Raw genomic sequence first — 25,267 nt, forward strand, 5'->3', positions numbered from 1 at the left:
ACCGTATGCGCTCCCGTATGTCATTCATTTCAATGAGCCAGCCGGAGTGAAACGTTCGGTCCGGTCGGCTCATTTTTGCACCGTATGCGCTTTTACAACCGGACCTAAAACTGTGGTCAACCACGGTTTTAGGTCCGGTTGTAAAAGCGCATACGGCGCAAAAATGAGCCGACCGGACCGAACGTTTCACTCCGGCCGGCTCATTGAAATGAATGACATACGGGAGCGCATACGGTGACATACGGGAGCGCGAGGTTTTAGCTCCCCCCTGCCGTATGCGCTCCCGTATGGGAGAAAACGTAGTGTGAACCCACCCTTACACTGTGTCATTTTTAGGTCCAAGACTTAGATTTATCAAAACCTGTCCAGAGGAAAAGTTGTTGAGTTGCCCATAGCAACCAATCAGATCACTTCTTTCATTTTTCAGAGGCCTTTTCAAAAATGAAAGAAGCGATCTGATTGATTTTGATAAATCTCCTCCTTTGTGTTGATTATTTCATAACATATCTTCAAATCTCTTGGATACAGATAGCGCTAAACAAAAAAAATTGCCTTTATGCTTAAAGGGTTTTTCCAGACTCTCTCTCTCTCTCTCTATCTCTCTGTATGTATATATATATATATATATATATATATATATATATGTGTGTAGAGGGTAGGCAGCACAACCACGTATTCTAGAAGTCTTGGGGTGCAGGCAAGGATAGCAGTCCCAATCGCAGACCGCTCAGATAATCCAAGATGCAGAAAATATAGCAGCACACCCAGTAGTAAAGTGCAAAAATTGGGATTTATTGACCCATATCAGATGCGACGTTTCGACGGCATCCCGCCATCTTTTTCAAGCATGCTTGAAAAAGATGGCGGGATGCCGTCGAAACGTCGCATCTGATATGGGTCAATAAATCCCAATTTTTGCACTTTACTACTGGGTGTGCTGCTATATTTTCTGCATCTTATATATATATATATATATATATATATATATATATAAGCGAATCGAAGTTGACGAACCCAAATTTGTTACGAATGTCATGAAAGATTTGATTCGCAATGAATGCGAATATCGCCACAATTCTATAGAACAAATCACTTCATTAAACTTCATTTAGTGCCATCCCGGCTCCAGGGCATCTAAAATGGCGGATCCATATGTCAGTACATGGGGCAAGGAACGCTGCGAAGGCGGGAAGGCAAGGCGGGAAGGCATGTAGGCGGGATGACACTGAATCACATTCAGGATGCAATCTATCAGCAGCCATTCACCCCTGTCATGTCACAGCCCTATATAATCGGCAGCCATATTACGGCTCTTCACTGGGCGTTTCCCGAGACAAGTGTCATCAGAGAGCACTTAGACAGAAAAGAACAACCTTAAAGGGGTATTCCAGGCAAAACCTTTTTTTATATATATCAACTGGCTCCGGAAAGTTAAACAGATTTGTAAATTACTTCTATTAAAAAATCTTAATCCTTCCAATAGTTATTAGCTTCTGAAGTTTTCTGTCATCAATGATGTTGTCACGTCCCAGGAGCTGTGCATGATGGGAGAATATCCCCATAGGAACTGCACAGCTCCCGGGACGTGAGTCATCAGAGAGCAGTTAGACAGAAAACAACAACTCAACTTCAGAAGCTAATAACTATTGGAAGGATAAAGATTTTTTAATAGAAGTAATTTACAAATCTAAGTCACAGGGGGGTACACACTTAAAATATAACTTTTAATCAGACACCTTCTAAAAGCATAGGCCCCACAACAATAATTAAGCCAGTTGGTAATTGGACACCAGATCTATGATATGCAATACACACCGTGTATGGATGAGGTGTGTATTGTATAGGGGGATAGGGTCTGGAAGAGCAGGGTACACAATAGGTGGGTCACCCTAGAAATCCCTGTCGGGGAGATGTGGTGAGGTCTACCCCTGCTCCCACAGGGACCGTCGGAGCACTCGCCCTAGAAAGGGCGACCCCTGCCCCGATCTACCCCTTGGACTACACCCTAGAAATCCCTATTAGTAAATGATAGCCCTTGTTCTGGTGTACCCGACGCGTTTCAACCACATCGGTGGGTTCATCAGGGGTTAACCAGGCAAAATACAGTACAAGGATAAATATTATCAATGATTAAACTAATTACAAAAATAGAAAGAAGTAAATGATAGGGACAAAGCGGAACCGAGAGCGCATATATAGCTGGAGCACCTATGCGGTTTATGCAGTAATGGTGCTAACAATTTTGGCTTCTGTTAACCTGGTGACACTGTTGCCCTCAGGTGGCTACTCACGGTTACCAACGCTGCCGCAGTGGCGGTATCCCTAGGTGCACTGCCACAGTGGTGGGCAGTGCCTTCAGCCAATCGGTGTCCTGGCTTGCCTGCCGCGGACACCCATGCTGTATTTATGTGTGTCTGAAGCGAAAATCGCGCGCGCACACTAGCCGCCGCGCGTCACTTCCGGTCATGACGTCTAACTTCCGGTGACGCGTCTCTGGGCGCTGAGCGTCGCTCGTTGCTAGGCAGCGCTCAGGATGAAAACGCAGCGCTGTCAGCAACATTAGAAACAAGGTATTAAGCCGGGAATAGCGGACACATGGACCTTATATACAAGGTGGAGTGACAGATAACTCATATTGCGAATAGAGTCGTAAATAAGTAACTAAGTTAGAGGACCTCAGTACCTCCATATGTATGTGCAGAGTGTCAATGGGACAACCGCATCATAGGGAGGGAAAGGGATGGTTGATGCATATAATGATGTGGGGGGGGGGGGGGGGGTTGAAAAAAGCAGATAATTAGGATTGAGATATAATAAATCAATACAAGTGGAGACATATTGGAGATGTGTGACTGAGGTATAGATCTCATATATTATTCCAAAAAGCAGGCATAACTCAAAGCCTCATCCCTGAGCGCTGCCTAGCAACGAGCGACGCTCAGCGCCCAGAGACGCGTCACCGGAAGTTAGACGTCATGACCGGAAGTGACGCGCGGCGGCTAGTGTGCGCGCGCGATTTTCGCTTCAGACACACATAAATACAGCATGGGTGTCCGCGGCAGGCAAGCCAGGACACCGATTGGCTGAAGGCACTGCCCACCACTGTGGCAGTGCACCTAGGGATACCGCCACTGCGGCAGCGTTGGTAACCGTGAGTAGCCACCTGAGGGCAACAGTGTCACCAGGTTAACAGAAGCAAAATTGTTAGCACCATTACTGCATAAACCGCATAGGTGCTCCAGCTATATATGCGCTCTCGGTTCCGCTTTGTCCCTATCATTTACTTCTTTCTATTTTTGTAATTAGTTTAATCATTGATAATATTTATCCTTGTACTGTATTTTGCCTGGTTAACCCCTGATGAACCCACCGATGTGGTTGAAAACGCGTCGGGTACACCAGAACAAGGGCTATCATTTACTAATAGGGATTTCTAGGGTGTAGTCCAAGGGGTAGATCGGGGCAGGGGTCGCCCTTTCTAGGGCGAGTGCTCCGACGGGTCCCTGTGGGAGCAGGGGTAGACCTCACCACATCTCCCCGACAGGGATTTCTAGGGTGACCCACCTATTGTGTACCCTGCTTTTCCAGACCCTATCCCCCTATACAATACACACCTCATCCATACACGGTGTGTATTGCATATCATAGATCTGGTGTCCAATTACCAACTGGCTTAATTATTGTTGTGGGGCCTATGCTTTTAGAAGGTGTCTGATTAAAAGTTATATTTTAAGTGTGTACCCCCCTGTGACTTACATTTTCTCTGGTACTGTTACATATCCCTTAGTGGACTAACTGTGAATCATTGGTTCAAAGAAGTGAATTTTTTGGTATGGCTGGATTTCTAGCGGCAGGTCTAAATACAGACATTTGGGCTACCGAGGTATCGGAGGTTTTTTCGGACAAAATCTTTGTTCAAAAACAATACACTCCTTCATTCAAATCCGCATTCAGGGAACTCACCAGACTCTATAAAGAACATATCACCTCTTGGTGGGAGATTAAGAGCCTGGAGAACTACCTCAAACATCAAATTGTACCTAGAGGCTTGCGGATTAACTTAACCCCAGCAGCAAGGTATAGAAGCCCAAACCTAATCAGTAAGTGGGAGAAAGAAGCCACTCAGAGCTCCCTGAGATTTATGCAGATACTCCTCGAGGAGGAGAAGATCAATCACAACTCCTTGGAAGAGAGACTGAAGTCACATATTCAGATTACTCAAGGTTTTACATCTGAGGCTGAGTTTCCAGCCAAGGAGTTATTGCTAAAAAATACCATTGAAAGGTTCCAGTACCACCTGAAGGAGAGAAAACACCGACAGTTTGTCCGTGACTTACAGGACTTTAAAGACAACAAAGTATATGTATTTCTCCCCAAAGGTGGCACTGGTGAACCAACGGTTGAAGGTTCCTCTACAGAGACAGATTTTTCTGACTCTGATAGAGACCAACCATCTAGGAACAAGGGGCGAGGTAGAGGTCGTGGGAAGAGAGGAGGAAGAGGTCCTAAGAGAGGAGGCAGGGGTGGGGCCCCACCCGAACAAGGTCCTTTTTTAGAGAGACCCCCTCAGGATACGTTCTACCCACTAAGGAACAGAAACAATTGAACTCTGCCCTACAAATCATTAACTTATCTGCATATCAACTCTCTGAATCTGAAATGTGCATTCTTAGCAAGGGTTTGGGCTTTGTACCCACCTCGGCATTTAATAAATTCAACTGGGTGAAGGATCTACACCTGTTCACCAGGAAATTGCATTGGAAAAAATTCTATGCAAACTGTGAGAGACGTCGTGCCCAGGAACTTGATTTACCTAGGGACGTCCTCAGGGGTGCAGAAATACTGGTTGACCTAATGAGCGAAGGAGACCAACCCAGTGGATCAGGTCCCTTCACTCAGTTGAAAAATAAGAGTAAAAAGATGCCACCTGTGGGTGATATGTCCTGTATTGATGTTTTTATGAACTTGGTCCTTAATGACTTAGATCAGGTCAGATCAGTCGGTAATGCAAACTTTACCCATGACGAGATGCAGGCACTGCTGAAATTGGAAAAAGACAAGTCCCTAGTAATCAAGCCCTCCGATAAGGGGGGCAACATTGTGATTATGGACCATCTAAAATACCGTCAGATGTGTCTAGAACTCCTCTTGAAGGAAGAGTGTTATGAGATTTTAAGGGAGGACCCCACCGTACAGTACCGTACGGAATTAGCTGAGATTGTACAGATAGCCAAGGATGCAGACCTAGTGAGCGAAGAAGAAGCTGATTTTCTGATACCTCGCCATCCTAGGGTGGCAACGTTCTACTCTTTACCAAAAATACATAAAGGCACCATACCCCTCAAGGGCAGACCCATAGTATCGGGCGTGGGCAATCTCTCGCAGAATGCTGGTGTGTATGTTGATGCCATACTGAAAACCTTTGTGATGGCATTGCCCTCATATACCCGAGACACTACAGATCTATTAAAAAAGCTAGATGGTCTGACCCTTGAGGAGAATACATGGTTAGCCAGCATAGATGTGGAGTCTTTGTATTCGTGCATTCCCCATGACCTGGGAATAGCGGCGGTAGAATATTTTCTACGCAGTAGAGGTTGCCAATACCGTGCCCATAGCCAATTTGTTATAGACTTGCTCCGTTTCACCCTCACCAGGAATTACTTTCTATTTGACAGACGCACCTTCCACCAGCTCAGAGGGACCGCAATGGGGAGCCCCTGTGCCCCCACTTATGCGAACCTCTATCTGGGCTGGTGGGAGGAGGTGCTAGTTTTTGGTGAACAACTGGTGCAATTTACGGAGCAGGTTGGGCTATGGGCACGGTATATCGACGACATCTTCGTCATATGGAATGGTACCCGTGATGACTTTATACTCTTTGTAGATGCCCTTAACAACAACGCAGTGGGCCTCAAATTCACCTTTGAACTGGCACGCAACGAGTTACCCTTTCTTGATGTCCTCATTAAGAAGGACGCCAGAGGTACTTTACAGACCACTGTATACCGTAAGGCCACTGCGACCAACTCTCTGTTGGAATGGCGTAGTTTTCACCCGGTACCATTAAAACGAGGCATCCCTAAAGGGCAATATTTGAGGATGAAGAGGAATTGTTCATCCCAATCTGAGTTCATGAGCCAAGCTGCTGATTTGAGGCAGCGTTTTCAGGCCAGAGGTTACCCGGATTGGGTTCTACGAAAAGCATACCAAGAAACAAGGAAGGTAGACAGAGCTAGTCTGCTTGTACCCAAACCCCGGGATTTGAACTCAGACAATCTCATTAGATTGGTGGCTACCTATGATGGGGGAGCACAAGATGTTAGATGCATTCTCAGCAAACACTGGGAGATTTTGAGGATGGACCCTGACCTGAAGGACGTTTTGGGAATTCATCCCCAGGTATCTTTCAGAAAGGGCCGTAGTCTGAGAGACAGGCTTGTGAATAGCCACTATGTGCCACCTCAGGCACAAGGCACTTGGTTGAATAGGCAGATCAAAGGGTGCTTCCGTTGTAGCGGATGCATTGCTTGCAAACACATTGAAGTGACTAAAACATTCTCTAGAACCAACACTGGGCAGATCTATTCCATACGTGACTTTATCAACTGCCGGAGTAAGGGGATTGTTTACAAAGCCACCTGTACTTGTGGTATGGAATATGTTGGCAAGACGATCAGGGAGTTTAGGAGAAGAGTTGGCGAGCACTTGAGAGACATCATTAATTTGGCCGACAAGCCACTAGCTCGGCACATCAATGGCCAACATGGCGGGGACGCCCAAAACCTGAGATTTGTGGGGATAGAACTTGTTAGACCTCCCACCAGAGGAGGAGACTGGGATAGGTTGATCCTCCAAAAAGAAACCCGGTGGATTTTCTCCCTACAGACACAGTCTCCTGGTGGATTAAATGAGGCTTTGAGTTATGCCTGCTTTTTGGAATAATATATGAGATCTATACCTCAGTCACACATCTCCAATATGTCTCCACTTGTATTGATTTATTATATCTCAATCCTAATTATCTGCTTTTTTCAACCCCCCCCCCCCCCACATCATTATATGCATCAACCATCCCTTTCCCTCCCTATGATGCGGTTGTCCCATTGACACTCTGCACATACATATGGAGGTACTGAGGTCCTCTAACTTAGTTACTTATTTACGACTCTATTCGCAATATGAGTTATCTGTCACTCCACCTTGTATATAAGGTCCATGTGTCCGCTATTCCCGGCTTAATACCTTGTTTCTAATGTTGCTGACAGCGCTGCGTTTTCATCCTGAGCGCTGCCTAGCAACGAGCGACGCTCAGCGCCCAGAGACGCGTCACCGGAAGTTAGACGTCATGACCGGAAGTGACGCGCGGCGGCTAGTGTGCGCGCGCGATTTTCGCTTCAGACACACATAAATACAGCATGGGTGTCCGCGGCAGGCAAGCCAGGACACCGATTGGCTGAAGGCACTGCCCACCACTGTGGCAGTGCACCTAGGGATACCGCCACTGCGGCAGCGTTGGTAACCGTGAGTAGCCACCTGAGGGCAACAGTGTCACCAGGTTAACAGAAGCAAAATTGTTAGCACCATTACTGCATAAACCGCATAGGTGCTCCAGCTATATATGCGCTCTCGGTTCCGCTTTGTCCCTATCATTTACTTCTTTCTATTTTTGTAATTAGTTTAATCATTGATAATATTTATCCTTGTACTGTATTTTGCCTGGTTAACCCCTGATGAACCCACCGATGTGGTTGAAACGCGTCGGGTACACCAGAACAAGGGCTATCATTTACTAATAGGGATTTCTAGGGTGTAGTCCAAGGGGTAGATCGGGGCAGGGGTCGCCCTTTCTAGGGCGAGTGCTCCGACGGTCCCTGTGGGAGCAGGGGTAGACCTCACCACATCTCCCCGACAGGGATTTCTAGGGTGACCCACCTATTGTGTACCCTGCTCTTCCAGACCCTATCCCCCTATACAATACACACCTCATCCATACACGGTGTGTATTGCATATCATAGATCTGGTGTCCAATTACCAACTGGCTTAATTATTGTTGTGGGGCCTATGCTTTTAGAAGGTGTCTGATTAAAAGTTATATTTTAAGTGTGTACCCCCCTGTGACTTACATTTTCTCTGGTACTGTTACATATCCCTTAGTGGACTAACTGTGAATCATTAATTTACAAATCTGTTTAACTTTCCGGAGCCAGTTGATATATAAAAAAAAGTTTTGGCCTGGAATACCCCTTTAACTTCAGAAGCTCAGAAGTACTGAAAGGATTAAGATTTTTTAATAGAAGTAATTTACAAATCTGTTTAACTTTCTGGAGCTAGTTGATATATATATATATATATATATATATATATATATATATATATAAAAAAAGTTTTTTCCTGGAATACCCCTTTAAAGACTATGGACATCTGTGCACTGAATTATTTTTTTTACTGAAAGCTAAATTAAAGGGGTTGTACCAAGATTACAAGTTATGTCTTATCCACCGCACCCTTTAAAGTAATTTTCTAAATAGTCTTTATTAAAACTATAGAGAAAACAGTATTTCTGTGCAGACACACCCACATGAGAATAATTTAAAGAGGCTGCAAACTGTATATCATGGGGTCTGAAAATAAATAAAAGAATTGAGACTAAAGACTCAAACATAGTGGAACATTTCAACGGGGTATGGATTCCCATTCTCGAGATAATAGGTCGTCCCAGCGGTCGGACTCCTCGCAATCTGAAACGTATTACATATGCTGTGGCTAGGAGATAAGTGATTTAACTTGGAACACTCCTTTAACTTAAAGGGGTACTCCGGTGAAAACTTTTTTTCTTTTAAATCAACTGGTGGCAGAAATTTAAACATATTTGTAAATTACTTCTATTAAAAAATCTTAATCCTTCCAGTACTTATTAGCTGCTGAATGCTACAGAGGAAATTCCTTTCTTTTTGGAACACTGATGACATCACAAACACAGTGCTCTCTGCTGACATCTCTGTCCATTTTAGCAACCATGCATAGCAGATGTATGCTAAGGGCAGCATGGTGGCTCAGTGGTTAGCACTGCTGCCTTGCAGTGCTGGGGACTTGAGTTCAAATCCCTCTAAAGACAACAATAAATAAAGCGATATTATTATTATAATAACGTCAGCAGAGAGAACTGTGGTCATGATGTCATCAGAGAGCATTCCAAAAAGAAAAGAATTTCCTCTGTAGTATTCAGCAGCTAATAAGTACAGAAAGGATTAAGATTTTTAATAGAAGTAATTTACAAATAGTTTTAACTTTCTGCCACCAGTTGATTTAAAAGAAAAAAGGTTTTCACCGGAGTACCCCTTTAAGGTAGTCACTAATGTATTTAAAAACTTGTTTTACATTTCAAAGGTGTCTATAGCCTTTAAAAGGAATGTGTAATAAGAAAATGATCTATTGTTTGAATCAAGTTTTTATGTTAAACGTATTTATTTTTGGTATTTTTCTCATTTAAAATTTTATCAACTATGTTAAAATAATCCTGAAATGTAGTCATTTTGACCACTGAGCCTAAAACTAAGCTAAGACTTCCCATTCTGTAAAGATCACTTCCCAGCAGGGTCCTCCTTATCATCATATAACAAGACAAGACATTATATCATGTATACTGTTCAGCCTCTACCTCTCTGTGTAATTTTCTACTGCATAGGTCACAGAGCATGCCCAGAATCCTTTCCTATTTGTGTCCATGGGACAGCTCTAGATTATGTTGCCTATATCTATGAGACTTGCTGTAAAACATATCTTTAAACTGCTTAGGCATGATGGCTGCTGCCATAAAAATGTACCCAAAATGTAGTTAAAAAAATGTAAACAGACTAGAAGAAAAGAACATGTTTCAGTATCTGCAATATATAAATAAGTATCTCAGGAGTGCAGTTAAGAGGTTTTCTCTAAATCAAAGTAATGTTTTACATAAGATGTTCTGTCATCTTTCCCAAACACCAATTAGATATTTGCGCAGCACTACAATAGATTTGCTTCAGGGCACTAATGTTTAATCTTAATACATCCTGATTGCCAGAAGTACATTATAAGAACATGAAAATGATGTCCTTGATATAGTATGTTCTTCCTTTTTTACTAAAATAAAAAATTTCCTTTACAGATTCTGAAGTACTAAAGAAAAGTGTCAGACTGATCTACAGAGCCGCTGGCCACCTCAGTGCCTAGTGGCAGAAAGAGGGGCCCGCACAGAGATCCAGGGCCCATGCCCCAGATTATGGGAAAGACACCAGCTGCAGGCACTCCAGGGCCTCTACCACCCCCAGCTGTATAGGTAGTGAGAGGTGGCATCTGCTTTTCCTGGATACTAAGACACCAATACAATTAAAAAGCTGAGCACTGGTAAGAGCAAGAGAAGACTCTGCTCCCTGCCTGGTTGCTCTACACTTTCCCTTTAAGTGCTGCCTTCATCTCTCTGCTCTGGCCAGTCCTGACTAGAAGAGGTCAAAGCAGTAGAGCAGTGTCGGAGCAGGGACAGGTGAGTATGCAAAGAGGGAAAATTTATTTAAACCTGTAGCCTATGATGCAAAATGACAATCCCCATCATGCCCTGCTGTTAAGACATGGGTGATTTGTAGTTTTGAAACAGCTGAAGAGCCGCAGGTTGGAAAACAATGGTTAAGGGGGGCGCAGCACAATATATTAGAAACACAATTCATTAAGGGGACAATGTCACAGTATATTATGGGCACAGTTTATTATAGGACAGCGATACAGTATATTGAAGGCACAGTGGCACAGTATATTATGGGCACAGTGGCACAGTATATTGAAGGCACAGTGGCACAGTATATTATGGGCACAGTGGCACAGTATATTGAAGGCACAGTGGCACAGTATATTATGGGCACAGTGGCACAGTATATTGAAGGCACAGTGGCACAGTATATTGAGGGCAGAGTGGCACAGTTCCTTGGGGGTATGCTTACCGGTGAAGAATTGCTGCAGATTTTCCCCATTAACTTAAAACAGGAAAGTAAAAATCCACAACAGATCTGCAACAAGCATCCCTGTGTGAACATACTCTCTTAGATTACAACCTGCTGTAAACTGCCTTTTCCTTACAGAGACCCCCAAGGTTTTTATTACCTGTAGTCAAAGAAAAATTAAGTTCTACACCCAGTCCCACAATTAGTCTTCTAGATAAGCAAAAAATACAGTAATTACAGTAAAATACATGCTAGGCTCCTCTCCTCCCTACTAATACGCTCCACCTCGTTTATAATGCAATGTGATTTGTTTATTCAATATGATGATAAAATAGCTTCTATACCATATTGATAGAGATGATTCCAAAGGCATTGTCGTTGGACAGTATAGTGACAGTGGCGACTTTTTGAGGTCCTAGCTTTGTGTTCAGTGGAGGATTCTGGAAAGAGAAGAAGAAATAATTTGTTTCATATAGAATGCATGCTTCACTTTTCCCACGTGAAATAATGTTAACAAGCGAGCTAAGAAAGGAGACACAATGCAAACAGTCCAGGGTGGCTAACATTATGTAATGGTGTCACGTCGCCTGGGAAGATGTCTATGAGGACATTCGGGAAACCATTAATCACAGAATGACAGTCTATTACTGGCACCATAGAAATAAGGAATAGGAAATAAAATATTTAGAGGCTATATAACATTAAACAGTTCTAGTGATGGGAACAATGTAACATTTGAGCTGCTTTCTTTTCTTCCTGTAGCTGTTCTCATGAGATGAACTGTAAGAGTATGTTCATAGGAGATGGGATTTTCCATGCAGATTTTCTGTATTATAGTACCAGCAATGCGGAGGAGAGTGGGACGCCATGCAAAATTCCGTTTTAAATGCACTTTTTTCTTATTTCCACAATCTGCAGGAAAATCTTGCACAACTAAGCCGTAGGATTTGGTGCTGATTTTATGTAGATTTTCCTGCAGAAATGCTGTGTGAAAATCTGCACAGGATTCCCCCCCCCCCCCCCCCCCATGGGAACAAAGCCTTATGCACACAGTTACATAGGGAACCTAATATAAGAATAACATAAATGACATAAACCCTGTCTTTTGTAACTAAATGAAACCTGTTATAGACAATTTATAGTCATACATTTTCAATGGTTGCTGCCCATGACTCTTACTGCTTGCCAGAGTGAAGGTGCCATTTTACTGTCCCTGTGTGGCTTTTATTTAAGAGATGTCTGACTCTCCAATGATTTTCAAGATAAAGGTTGACAGTAAGATTTGAATGTGACTGTAAGGTGCAAGAATTTGCTGGGAGCTGGATGTTGTCAATTTGTCAAATAGCAGTGGCTTCTCTATTCTCTCTTCAATCACAAACTTTGGAGCAGGGAATTTGATTTGCTACTGTCCTGCTTGATTATACAACTAACTCTGCAGTAACTTAATCCAGTAATAGTAGGGGTGCATTCACACCATGTTTTGGGAATATGGCAGCTGGATCTGGCAGGATCATTTTAAAACTGGCTGCTGTTATATGCCCGTTGTACCTGCTTCGTACCCCATTCATTTTATTAAGTCGTAAGGAGGCAGCTAGTGACTTCGGTTGGCTTATTTCTGGGCCATATCCGGTTTTGTTGCCAGGCTGAAAATCGTGGCCTGCCACGGTTTTTGGTCTGGCAGCAAAACTGATACAGTTCAAAAATGAGTCGACCAAAGTCACAAGCTGACTCCATCCATCTCATTGAAATGAATGGGGTACAGCGCGGCCAGTTGCCATATAGCCAAAACGTGGTGTGAATGCACCATAATAGGCATAGCTTAAGAAAGTGAACATGATGCAATTTCCTAGTACACAGCACATACTGATATGCTTGCATCTTTTTAAAAAGTTGTGTCCATACTTTTTCAATATTATAGTTCACAGAGAATCTGTACAAACTGTAAAAGAGGCATTATGCAAAAATTCTAAAGACCTATGGAGAAAATGTAAGTAAAAAAAAAAAAAAAAGCTTTTCAAAGATGTGCATAGCCTTTATGTCAGAGGCCATATCTTCCAAATTTGTTACTGGGAAAAAACTTCTAGAAGATCTTCTGGCACATGTAATATACTTATGTGATGTCCCAGTACGGGATATGCATCTCACAGTCCTATCAGCTTGAGTCTCTGCATGTCCTCAGGGCTCCCCTGCATTGTACCCCTATGATCTGTATAGTTGTATATTATGTGTAAAGGACCTTTGATATTGTCACATGGTTATTGATTACATGATAATAGTCACATGTTAAAGTCACATGTTTTGTTTCCCAGGTGATCAGATGACCCGCATGGGCTCCCTGCTCAGTCCCCTTTATAAGAGGGGGAGGTACTACAATCTCTCTCTTCCACCACACTTTCTGCTGAGGTCCAGTCCAGACGTCTCAGAGCCAGTGTCCAGCACATCTGGAGGCCTCAAACCTAAATTACAGCCACAAGTCTGAAAGTCAAGTCATCTCTGTCTGTCTTCACTATCTTCAGTCAAGTCAAGTCTATTATAGTCAGCGTTGCGGTCCTAAAGTCTGTCAAAGTCACTGCAAGTCCCAGCAAGCTGTGAGGTCCCCTGTGTTAGGGTGCATGCACACCATGTTTTTGCTATACAGTTCCCATATATGATTTCAAATTAAAAACCGCATGGAACTGTATAGAAAACTGTACGCATTGACTTAACATTGTAAACCGTACGTCAAACGCATCATCCGGTTTAGTCTGTTTTGCGTCTTAAACAGTTTTGTCCGTTTTTTTACCCATACCCAAAACCGTAGTCTACCACGCTTTTGGTCCGGTGAAAAACTGTTTTAAACCGTATACGTTTTTTTAAAACATGGGAGTCAATGGGAACCGTACAGAACAGTATGTGCTTACAGTTCCATCCAGTTTTCACCATACGGTTTTTGACTTTGCACAGTTTTTTTTCTTGGAATTTCAGTCAAACAAGTGAAACTTTATTCAAAATGGAGTGAAAAGTTAGAAATGTATACGATTTTTTCTTAAAAAACAGATGCAACTGGACATCGTTTTTCAAACCATATACTGTTTTCAGCCGTATATGGGTTAAAATATATACACACGTTTTGATACAGTTTAGTCAGGTTTTGAGGAATCTGTTTTTCATCAAAAACCTGATACAGGAACTGTATTGCAAAAATGTGGTGTGCATGCACCCTTACTGGTCACCTCTCTGGGATCCTGGCCTAGCTGTAAAGACTGTACCATCTGTCTACCTCAGTAAAGCTACTGTTAACCTTAACCTGGCCTTGGACTATTATTTGCCCTGCCTAACTAGGACGAGCGATGCTACCGTTCGGGTGGTTCTAGGTAAAACTACGCCCTGGCATCACGAACATTTAGTGGTTAACACCATCTGCCCCTGGGCTACAACATCTGCCCCATACACCTCACATCGCACCCCTGTGGCTCACCACACTTATAATTCAGTTTACGGTGTCCAAAGGAAGTATAGATGAAATACAAGTTGTTCTGTCAGGTATAATAGGTATTAGAGGAAAATCAGTGAGAGGAGTATTACTGAATTGAGATATAAAGGTAGTGCAGCCTCTACCTCCAGTATGTAAAGCCTCTATACTGTACCTCCAGGTATATAGGTACTAAGTAAAACTCGATAATTATTTCTACTTACCTGTAATGTCAAAAGGAAATGAAATGTCTCGTCAGCCTCTGGCAGATCATCGTCACATACAGAAATATAGACAGTGCGATTTCTTTCCCAGTCAGGTATGAATGCAGCAGTAGCAGTTGCTATAAAGTCCCCAGTGTTTTCCTCTTGTAACTGTAAATAAGCAAGCAAACAGAAATACATTTACTATATACGGTTAAGATATTTTGGTCACTGTGCAATAGACTTGCCAAAACTGTCTAATTTACAGATAGTGTGAACTGAGACTAGACAGTCTAAGAATGCACCAGATTTATCACAGTGACTCATTGATAAATGTGGTGAATCCTTAGACTGTCTATTCTAAGTTTACACCACTACTGGTTGACTTCATTTGTGCCAGACATTTGCAACAAATGATGGTTCAACTTTGGGGCAACTTGTCACATTCTAAGCCATGCCCCCTTTTGCCAAATTGTACCCCTCTTATTTCACAGGCACAAAAAGTGTCGAAAGCACATATTACATGTAGAAAACAACATGTCAGCAGCTTTTTTGGCACAAATTGTACCAGAATTCTGAAACATTTTCAAAAATAAATCTGCCCCAAACTGTTCATTCAGTAAGAAAACATAAGTAAAATAAAAATCCCCTAAAATTGGTGAGCGGACCAATGAATAGACATACACTTGTAACAGACCAGTGATAGACAGAAACTGAAACACATGTAGTCTGTATAAATCAGGCATCACCTTTGGCTTTATGTATATTCTCTTACCAGGACTATTGCGGTTATGTTAACAGGGGCTCCTGTCCTCTCAATCATGAGACGGATGACTGTAGTCGTGGTTTCATTTACAAAGAATTCAGTTTGTCCAGCAAACTGCACTTGTGTTTCTCCAGATATGGCAGTGACTAATAATGCTAAGAAAATAAGTGCAATGGAAGGAACTGAGGGCATCCCTGTAACCAAAAACAGAATACAATCATTTGAAATATGTCACAGAATAATAACCAGCAGTATAAGGATTGAAAATCATACATAAAACTTTAATCAATGGCTTCAGCCTGGCTTATTTGTCTATTGGGAATCTGAGATATGAGGACATATTCCTTTCTTCTTCTCTATGACCATTTTGATGAAGATTTTGGAGTTTCTCACTGCTCGTCTCCTTCATATCATTACAATATAAATACCTGTTACCCGCCTGTGGGCCCTGTACAAGATCTTCAACCACATTTCGTGTCTACCCAATAGAAATCCCTTAAATAAAATGTAAAAAGTTCACATACTTTAATCAGTATTGAGTTGATATATAACAGAGATGGGGGCTTCAACCACCGCAGGATTCCTACCTACTCCAGCTGTGTTCAATCCTATGTGAGCTTGTAAGCAAAAAAAAAACAAACCAAACACCACTATGAGTTAAAGTGGCTTCCCCCATCTCATAGAATCCTCCAGCAGAAACAGCTAAACTCCAAGCCACTGGCTGTGTCTCAGAATACAGAATCTTGCACCCTCTGTACCATCTATGTCTCTGTGGGTATGTTTTGCTGATTATGCAAGTGGTTTTAATAGGAAGAGAGTAGTAGGTCTTGTGGTGGCGGCTTTTATCCTGGGATAAAAAGGATCGAGCATGCTGAAATCTGGCTGATCCTTCAGATTCGGCAGTCATCTAATGAACATGGCCATCTTTACTCAGTATCTGTACAGAGGATAATGTGCCTGTACACAATAGTTGATTATGATCTATTATAAGAGCTCATCTAAGCTGTTAAAAGGTTCTAAACTACAAATTACAGCCCTCTAAGTGTGTAAAATAATAAAATACACAATATTAATCTTGTGGAGTTCTGTGTCAGCACTCCATTCCACTCTGGTGTCTCAGTTTACTTCCCCTGATAATGCGCTCTCCCGCCTATGTTCAAAACCCACCAATCACTGTGGCTGCAGCAGGTTCAGAACTTCATCAGTGGTGCAGGGAGAGCGTGTCATCAGGGTGAAGTAAACAGAGGCACTGGAGTGGGCCAGAGTAATGGAACTGGATAGTATTTTATTATTTTACACCCCTATTTTATCCTTATTTTATACCCCTAGCAGGCCATAATCTGACAACTACTGTATAGAATATAATATGATCAACAGAATGTGAATGTGAATGCACTGGGCTATATACAGAGTTGTATACATAGTGATAGGTAATTAAAAAGTTGCTTAAATCTTTATGTATTTATGCTAGAGACTGTAAAATGGTGAAATATACTCTTTATGCATGCATACAGTGGTCCCTCAACATATGATATTAATTGGTTCCAGGAGAACCATCATATGTTGAAACCATCATATGTCGAGTACATATGTCTATGTAAAAATTAGACTTGTGCACTAGAAAAATTTTTGTTTAATTTTGTTTCGTTTTTTCGTTTTGGAAAAAAAATTCGGTTCGGCAATATTTTCGGTTTAGATTTTTCGGATACATTCGGTATTCGGGTATTCAGGTTGTTTTTTTTCGGATACATTCGGTATTCGGGTACATTTGGTAAATCTTTTTAGTCTTTTTTTGGACTTTAGCGATCCTAATAAATTATGGAAATACCTTTTTTATTAAAATTTCGCAGGGTATCATAAAAAAATCATAATAAAAAAGATACAGTGGTGATGGAAAAAATTGTATCTAACGAAATGTATCTTTTTTATTATGAAAGGTTTATTCATTTTTAAACAGGGATCAATTTATGTGAGCGGGTAAAGCACTAAAAATGTAGCCGACAATAATGAAAATGTAGTGTGTGCGTGTTTTTCACTTTTTTTAAAACATTTTTTAGGTAGTACTACTACTCCCAGCATGGAACACACTCTTCCATGATGGGAGTAGTAGTTACCTGTACTAATTGACAGATCGCAGGGGTCCCTTGCGATCCTCTTGTATAATGTATAGATGCGGCGGCTGCTCTTCTATGGTCCCCTGCACTCACGTATATGTACACATATTCATATTTCCCGCAGAGCTGTGATTGGCCAGATGGTTCCAGCCAATCACAGCTCTCTGTGAGAAATAGGAATATGTGTATATATATGGCCGTGCAGGGGTCCATAGGAGAGCGGCCGCCGCATTCATACATTATACAGGAGGATCGCAGCGGCTGTCAGGAGTGATACCTGCAGTGATCTTTCCTTTACTACAAGTACTACTACTCCCAACATGGAGTACACTCTGCTCCATGCTGGGAGCTGTAGTACCTGCATTAATAGACAGATCGCAGCGGGTGTCAGAAGTTACACTGGCTGCCATATGTCTATTAATGCAGGTACTACAGCTCCCAGCATGGAGCAGAGTGTGCTCCATGTTGGGAGTATTAGTACCTGCAGTAAGGGACAGATCCCAGAGGGTGTCACTTCTCCTGACACCCGCTGCGATCGTCCTTATGTGAATGTCGGGATCAGCAGTTCTAAGGGCTACAGAGTCGGGAGAACAGCTGACACTGAGCCGTAGGTATACATCGTATATCTACTGCCCAGCAAGAACTTACAGTGAGCTTGCAATGTGTATACAGTATACACATTGCTGGCTCACTTAACCCCTTGCTGAGCTGTGCGCTATGCGCAAGCCCAGCAAGGGAAGAGTTAACTTACACTGCTGGACAGTGTAGGTTAACCCTTTGGGCGGTATACACTTTATACAGCTATCTATAGATAGCTGTATACAGTGTATACAGAAGACGAAGTCCAGCTTACTTCCCTCGAGTCCCGGGCGGGGTTCGTGTAGCTCCGCCCCCTAGTGATGACGTAATTAGGGGGTGGAGCTACTGAAGGCTAGTTAATCTGAAGCTCTGTTCACATTGTACGTTTTGTATAATGTGAACAGACCCTTCTGGCAGTGTCTACCCAGACAGGGAGACTCCAGCTGTTGCTAAACTACAACTCCCAGCATGCCCAGACAGGCTGTCTGGGCATGCTGGGAGTTGTAGTTTTGCACCAATTGGTGGCTCCCTGTTTGGGTAGACATTGCATCATGGGTGCTCTCCCCAGCAGACAGCGCCAGAAATGTCATAACCAATTTTTTGTGGTTTTTTTTTCTTCTCGTTTCAGATTCGTGTATGCAGAGGATTACTGCGGATTCGATGGATTACGGCGGATTATTTTTTTTCCCTTTAATAAAATGGTTAACGAGGGCTGTGGGGGAGTGTTTTTTTAAATAAAATAATTTTTCCAATGTGTTGTGTTTTTTTTATTTTTATTGAATTTTCAGAGTTAGTAGCGGAAGCTGTCTTATTGACGGAATCCATTACTAGGCCAGGGCTTAGTGCTAGCCCCAAAAACAGCTAGCGCTAACCCCCAATTATTACCCCGGTACCCACCGCCACAGGGGTGACGGGAAGAGCCGGTACCAACAGGCCCGGAGCGTCAAAAATGGCGCTCCTGGACCTAGGCGGTAACAGGCTGGCGTTATTTAGGCTGGGGAGGGCCAGTAACAATGGTCCTCGCCCACCCTGGTAACGTCAGGCTGTTGCTGTTTGGTTGGTATTGTGCTGAGAATGAAAATACGGGGAACCCTATGCGTTTTTTTTTAAAATTTAAATTAAAAAATTAAAAAAAAAAACGCATAGGGTTCCCCGTATTTTCATTCTCAGCCAGATACCAACCAAACAGCAACAGCCTGACGTTACCAGGGTGGGCGAGGACCATTGTTACTGGCCCTCCCCAGCCTAAATAACGCCAGCCTGTTACCGCCTAGGCCCAGGAGCGCCATTTTTGACGCTCCGGGCCTGTTGGTACCGGCTCTTCCCGGCACCCCTGTGGCGGTGGGTACCGGGGTAATAATTGGGGGTTAGCGCTAGCTGTTTTTGGGGCTAGCACTAAGCCCTGGCCTAGTAATGGATTCCGTCAATAAGACAGCTTCCACTACTAACCCTGAAAATTCAATAAGAAAAAAAAAACACAACACATTGGAAAAATTATTTTATTTAAAAAAACACTCCCCCAGAGCCCTCGTTAACCATTTTATTAAAGGAAAAAATAAATAATCCGCCGTAATCCATCGAATCCGCAGTAATCCTCTGCATACACGGATCTGAAACGAGAAGAAAAAAACACAAAAAATTGGTTATGACATTTTTGGCGCTGTCCGCTGGGGAGAGCACCCATGATGCAATGTCTACCCAAACAGGGAGCCACCAATTGGTGTAAAACTACAACTCCCAGCATGCCCAGACAGCCTTTGGCTGTCTGGGCATTCTGGGAGTTGTAGTTTAGCAACAGCTGGAGTCTCCCTGTCTGGGTAGACACTGCCAGAAGGGTCTGTTCACATTATACAAAACGTACAATGTGAACAGAGCTTCAGATTAACTAGCCTTGTTCCCTTCTGTAGCTCCGCCTCCTAATGACATCATCACTAGGGGGGAGGAGCTACACGAACCCCGCCCGGGACTCGAGGGACGTAAGCTGGACTTCGTCTTCTGTATACACTGTATACAGCTATCTATAGATAGCTGTATATAGTGTATACCGCCCAAAGGGTTAACCTACACTGTCCAGCAGTGTAAGTTAACTCTTCCCTTGCTGGGCTTGCGCATAGCATGAGCCAGCAATGTGTATACTGTATACACATTGCAAGCTCACTGTAAGTTCTTGCTGGGCAGTAGATATACGATGTATACCTACGGCTCAGCGTCAGCTGTTCTCCTGGCTCTGTAGTCCTGAGAACAGCTGATCCCGACATTCACATAAGGACGATCGCAGCGAGTGTCAGGAGAAGTGACATCCCTGGGATCTGTCCCTTACTCTAGGTACTAATACTCCCAACATGGAGCACACTCTGCTCCATGCTGGGAGCTGTAGTACCTGCATTAATAGACATATGGCAGCCAGTGTAACTTCTGACACCCGCTGCGATCTGTCTATTAATACAGGTACTACAGTTCCCAGCATGGAGCAGAGTGTACTCCATGTTGGGAGTAGTAGTACTTGTAGTAAAGGAAAGATCACTGCGGGTATCACTCCTGACAGCCGCTGCGATCCTCCTGTATAATGTATTGATGCAGCGGCCGTTCTCCTATGGTCCCCTGCACGGCCGTATATATACACATATTCCTATTTCTCACAGAGAGCTGTGATTGGCTGGAACCATCTGGCCAATCACAGCTCTGCGGGAAATATGAATATGTGTATATATACATGAGTGCAGGGGACCATAGAAGAGCAGCCGCCGCATCTATACATTATACAAGAGGATCGCAAGGGACCCCTGCGATCTGTCAATTAGTACAGGTAACTACTACTCCCATCATGGAAGAGTGTGTTCCATGCTGGGAGTAGTAGTACTACCTAAAAAATGTTTAAAAAAAAAAGTGAAAAACACGCACACACTACATTTTTACTATTGTCGTCTACATTTTTAGTGTTTTACCCGCTCACATAAATTGATCCCTGTTTAAAAATGAATAAACATTTCATAATGAAAATGATACATTTCATTAGATACAATTTTTTCCATCACCACTGTATCTGTTTTATTATGATTTTTTATGATACCCTACGAAATTTTTATAAAAAAGGTATTTCCATAATTTATTAGGATCGCTAAAGTCTAAAAAAAGAATAAAAAGATTTACCGAATGTACCCGAATACCGAATGTATCCGAAAAAATCAAACTATCTGTATCCTTTTTATTATCTTTGTTATCAGAATGAATTCTTCACGTTCGTTGACGGATAACGAATGCATTCGTTATTTACAGCATATGGTCGGGAAATAACGAATGTATTCGTTACTTTGCTATTGGTATGATTGTGGCTATTCGGGAATGTTCAAAATATGTTTTCGTGCATTCGGATCGGTCCGAATGCACGAAAACTGTAAAATTCGGTAATTTAGACATTCGTGCCGAACCGAATTGCACATGTCTAGTAAAAATGGTAATTGGTTCTGGGGCCTCGGAACCATTGTATGTTGAATACATATCTCTATGGGAAACTGCTAATTGGTTCTGGGATGACCATTGTATGTGGAGTGTATGGGGAGTGTTTAACAAACCAGGGTGCCTCCAGCTGTTGCACAACTACAACTCCCAGCATGCATGTACAGCCATTGACTGTCTGGGCATGCTGGGAGTTATAGTTTTGCAACAGCTGGAGGCACACTGATAGGGAAACATTGACGTATGGCATGTATTGTGTGTATATGTTTTGTATGTGATGTGTGACATCGCATACAGTACTGTACAGTTCTTTAAATACCTTCAGGGGGGACAGAATGTCCTCCATTACGATCCTGCCGACTACAGCTCTATAGGAAAGGAAGGGGAGGGCAGCCAGCAGCTCATTGGATGCCTGCAGCAAGATGCTGCAGGCTATTGGCTATAGCTGCACTGGGGGGGGGGGGGGCTTACACGGAGCTCACAGTGGAAGCCTGCGTGAGTTAGCAGGACAGCATGTGAGTAACAGGAGGCAGAACGGGGCACATTAAACAACTATCTGTCAGTTGCTGAAGTTTTCAGCGCTGTCAGATAGCAGTTTATGCGATGGCCCCGACACACAGCAGCATCATATGTCGATGCTGTCTTCAACATACGATGGGCTCTGAGAGGCCATCATATGTTGAAATGATCATATGTCGGGGCCATCATAAGTCGAGGGGTCACTGTACATAGGTATTTGACAGTAGTTTCTTCATGTACTAAACACTAAGCATACTACACAAAATTTGGGATTTGCATAGATACTTTAGGATCTGTATAAAGCTCTTAGATTGGGTGATACTACAAATGTCAATTACTGTACTTAGTAATCTACTATGTAATAGTAAAAGCAAAATGTTGGAAGAATCAGATGAGCTGAAACAGGCTTCATAGAATAGTAGTGAGGAATAGATATTTCTCGTCAAACTGTCACCGGAAGTTGGTTGACAGGTGCCACGCCCCTTTCCACGCCCCCCCCCCCCCCCTTACAACACGTCAGCCGTCCCCTTCCGGGGATGTTTGACATGTACCACGCCCCCTTACTACGTGTATTAACAACGCCCATAGCTTGTCCCATGTCTCCCACGACAACCCCACCCCCACCTCTAACAACAGATGTCACCCTGCTATGAAAACTACATTCCAGCCCCCCACCATCTCCTCAGCTTCTTACACACAATTACATTGACAGAAAAAAATAATACAACCGCTTTTCATTTATACCAAAGTAAATCATGCAACAACATACACACATTATACCACATAGCATATTATAATTTGCTATGTGGTATATTAAAAAAAAATAAAAAATACTGACACTAACTCACAGATATACAATGCATATTCAATATACTGTAAAAAGCAATTCACAGACACACAGCTATATGTCTAAAAAAGAACCCTAAATCTACTAACCTTTTTAGGGGGGGGGGGTGAGAAGACTATACGGGCTGCTACTCGCAGCGATGAATCTTTCTGAATGAACTGCATAGCTTTCATAGGGCGCGCTTTGTGTAATAGTAGGATGTGGCTAAATTACGTATATTTCTACGCGGCCCCCCTATGCAGACAAGTCCGGACATGTTTTGGGTAATAACATCCCATATTTGTGACGTGTGCAGGAGAACTTCCCATATCTGTGACGTGTGCGGTATTCTATGTCTAAACATGTTAGGGCATGCCTGAAAGTTCAAGCCGGGGCAAGGACCGACCCATATACGTATAACCTTTATACATAATCAAACGGACCAGTAGTGCAAAGTTTAAAAAGCTTTATTGAAGAGATAAAATACATAATCATATAAAAGTATATAGTAGATATAATATTTATTTACAAAACAATATAGTACATTAATATTTCAAATATTCATAGAGTTAACCAGGCAGTTTGTAAAATTGGTGGGGTCCTTTTTTTAGGAAGCAGACTGCCACGTGTCAGTATCGGAGGCCTGGAAGGTGTAATATACATTTGGCGTTTAGGGGTTGCGGTTCCTGTAGGATTATGTAACGCCATTTTTATTCCATCCAGAATCTCTCTAGTGCCTGAATTACCCACAACACTAGATGGTATGTTTAATTCAGCCATGGCCTGGATAAATGTTTCCCATCCTGGAGGTATTTTGTTTTTAAGCAAACCATGACTTTGTGTTGTGTTACGCACCAAGTCCACCATATTAGATCCTGGAAGCACATTACCCTTGTAAATAAATTCACCTTTATCACTCCATGCCGTAACGTCTTTGTTCTGGACCAGCCTGCTTAACAACAGCTCTGCGTTTCTTTTAAACCGGGGATTGACATTATTCACAATCTCAGCCACATCATCACCGTTATCAGCACTGGCAGTTGTCAATTGTTGTGGACCAGGAGGAGGGGCCGTAATGAGGTTTAAAGAAGTTACCTCTTTTGCAGCCTGTCTAGCAAGAACCAAGTATCTTTGTAGTATATCTGTGTATCTTTTAATTTTCATGTCATCAGGTAAATCACTCCGCTGTAAAACATCACTAATTTCGCTATCTAATCGCTGTATTACACTCTGTCGTATGCTAGCTGTAGGTGTAATGTACTGATTTATCTTGTTAAGTTCGTGTTTGGGCACCAAGTACATTTTCTCCACATGCTCCATTATTTGTTAAAAAGCAGGCTTGATATTAAAGGAATTGCAAATCCCAACAGCGGACCTATGAACCCGCCGGTTTGACTCACTAAGCGCTTCTTTTTCTTTATGGGGAGTGTCTTATCACCCAGCTTTCTTATAGCTTTACGCCACTTCTTTAGTATATTTTTCTGCCGCTCTTTTAGGGGAATACGGCCTTTTAAGATGTTTAAAGCAATTTCCCCTATGGCAGTTATTAAATCATCACTAGCGTTACGCAAGATAGATTTTCTGACTGAAGGAGTGGATTTCACTAGAGTTTTTAAGAGATCCCAATTACGTCTTAATCTTTCCGACATCTTACCGCTACTATGTACATCGCATAGAATGCGATGCAGTGTGAAAGCATTACTTTTTTGAGCTATTTTTCTTTGGTATATACACAGCTGGTAAAGCTGGTGGGAAGAACCCTGACCTTAAACGATACTGTTCTGGGGTAATGCTTCGTAAATCAACTAGTAAGTGCCCGTAAGGCTCACGTGTGGCATCCTCAAAGGCCTCTAAAAAGAAATGAGTTTTCCCGGGGTACATTTGTCTCGCTAATGTAAGAATTTGCAATTTATCACGTGGGTTATTAAAAAGAACCATGTACTTGGTATTTAAATTTATGGTTCTGCTCTTTTTACCCTGGCAAAATATGTTCTGCACTAAATATAATATACTTAGATTTCTGTGATGAACATACTTGGTAAATGCTTTTTCGATTTCGTTATTCTCGCTAGCGCTCTCCATGAGGTCATCAACAATTGTCAAATTTACCTTGTCTGGTGGAAACAGATCATAACGTATAAAATACGGCCTGGATATCAGCATAAATATTCTTTTTTATCAGTTGGTGTTTCTCCTCAGGACCGTCGACAAAAGGCTGCATTCCTAAAATTTGTGCCAGCTTTTCACCAGGCGCAAAATGAATGGTGTATGAATCGGCTGTATAAACAGCCCTCTTCACGGTGTCGTAACGTAATTTAAAGTTTTCGTTTGATATCTTCAAGTTATCTATTCGTTCATTGATAGCCTTTACAATTTCAC

At 42.5% G+C, this 25,267-nt stretch overlaps 1 protein-coding gene across 3 annotated transcripts in view; it reads right to left on the reverse strand.

Annotated features, from left to right (window-relative positions):
* The window catches only part of ADGRV1 (adhesion G protein-coupled receptor V1), a 588,171-nt gene that overhangs the window by 505,901 nt on the left and 57,003 nt on the right, over window positions 1-25,267 (reverse strand). For all 3 annotated transcript variants that reach the window (XM_056538342.1, XM_056538334.1, XM_056538351.1), the window contains 3 exons: window positions 15,404-15,588; window positions 14,650-14,799; window positions 11,319-11,414 (listed from right to left, as the gene is read on the reverse strand). In XM_056538342.1, the coding sequence (XP_056394317.1) occupies window positions 11,319-11,414; window positions 14,650-14,799; window positions 15,404-15,588 (431 nt within the window). The remainder of the gene's footprint in view (window positions 1-11,318; window positions 11,415-14,649; window positions 14,800-15,403; window positions 15,589-25,267) is intronic.

The sequence above is a fragment of the Hyla sarda genome, chromosome 1, assembly GCF_029499605.1.
Source record: "Hyla sarda isolate aHylSar1 chromosome 1, aHylSar1.hap1, whole genome shotgun sequence".
NCBI classification, from domain to species: Eukaryota; Metazoa; Chordata; class Amphibia; order Anura; family Hylidae; genus Hyla; species Hyla sarda.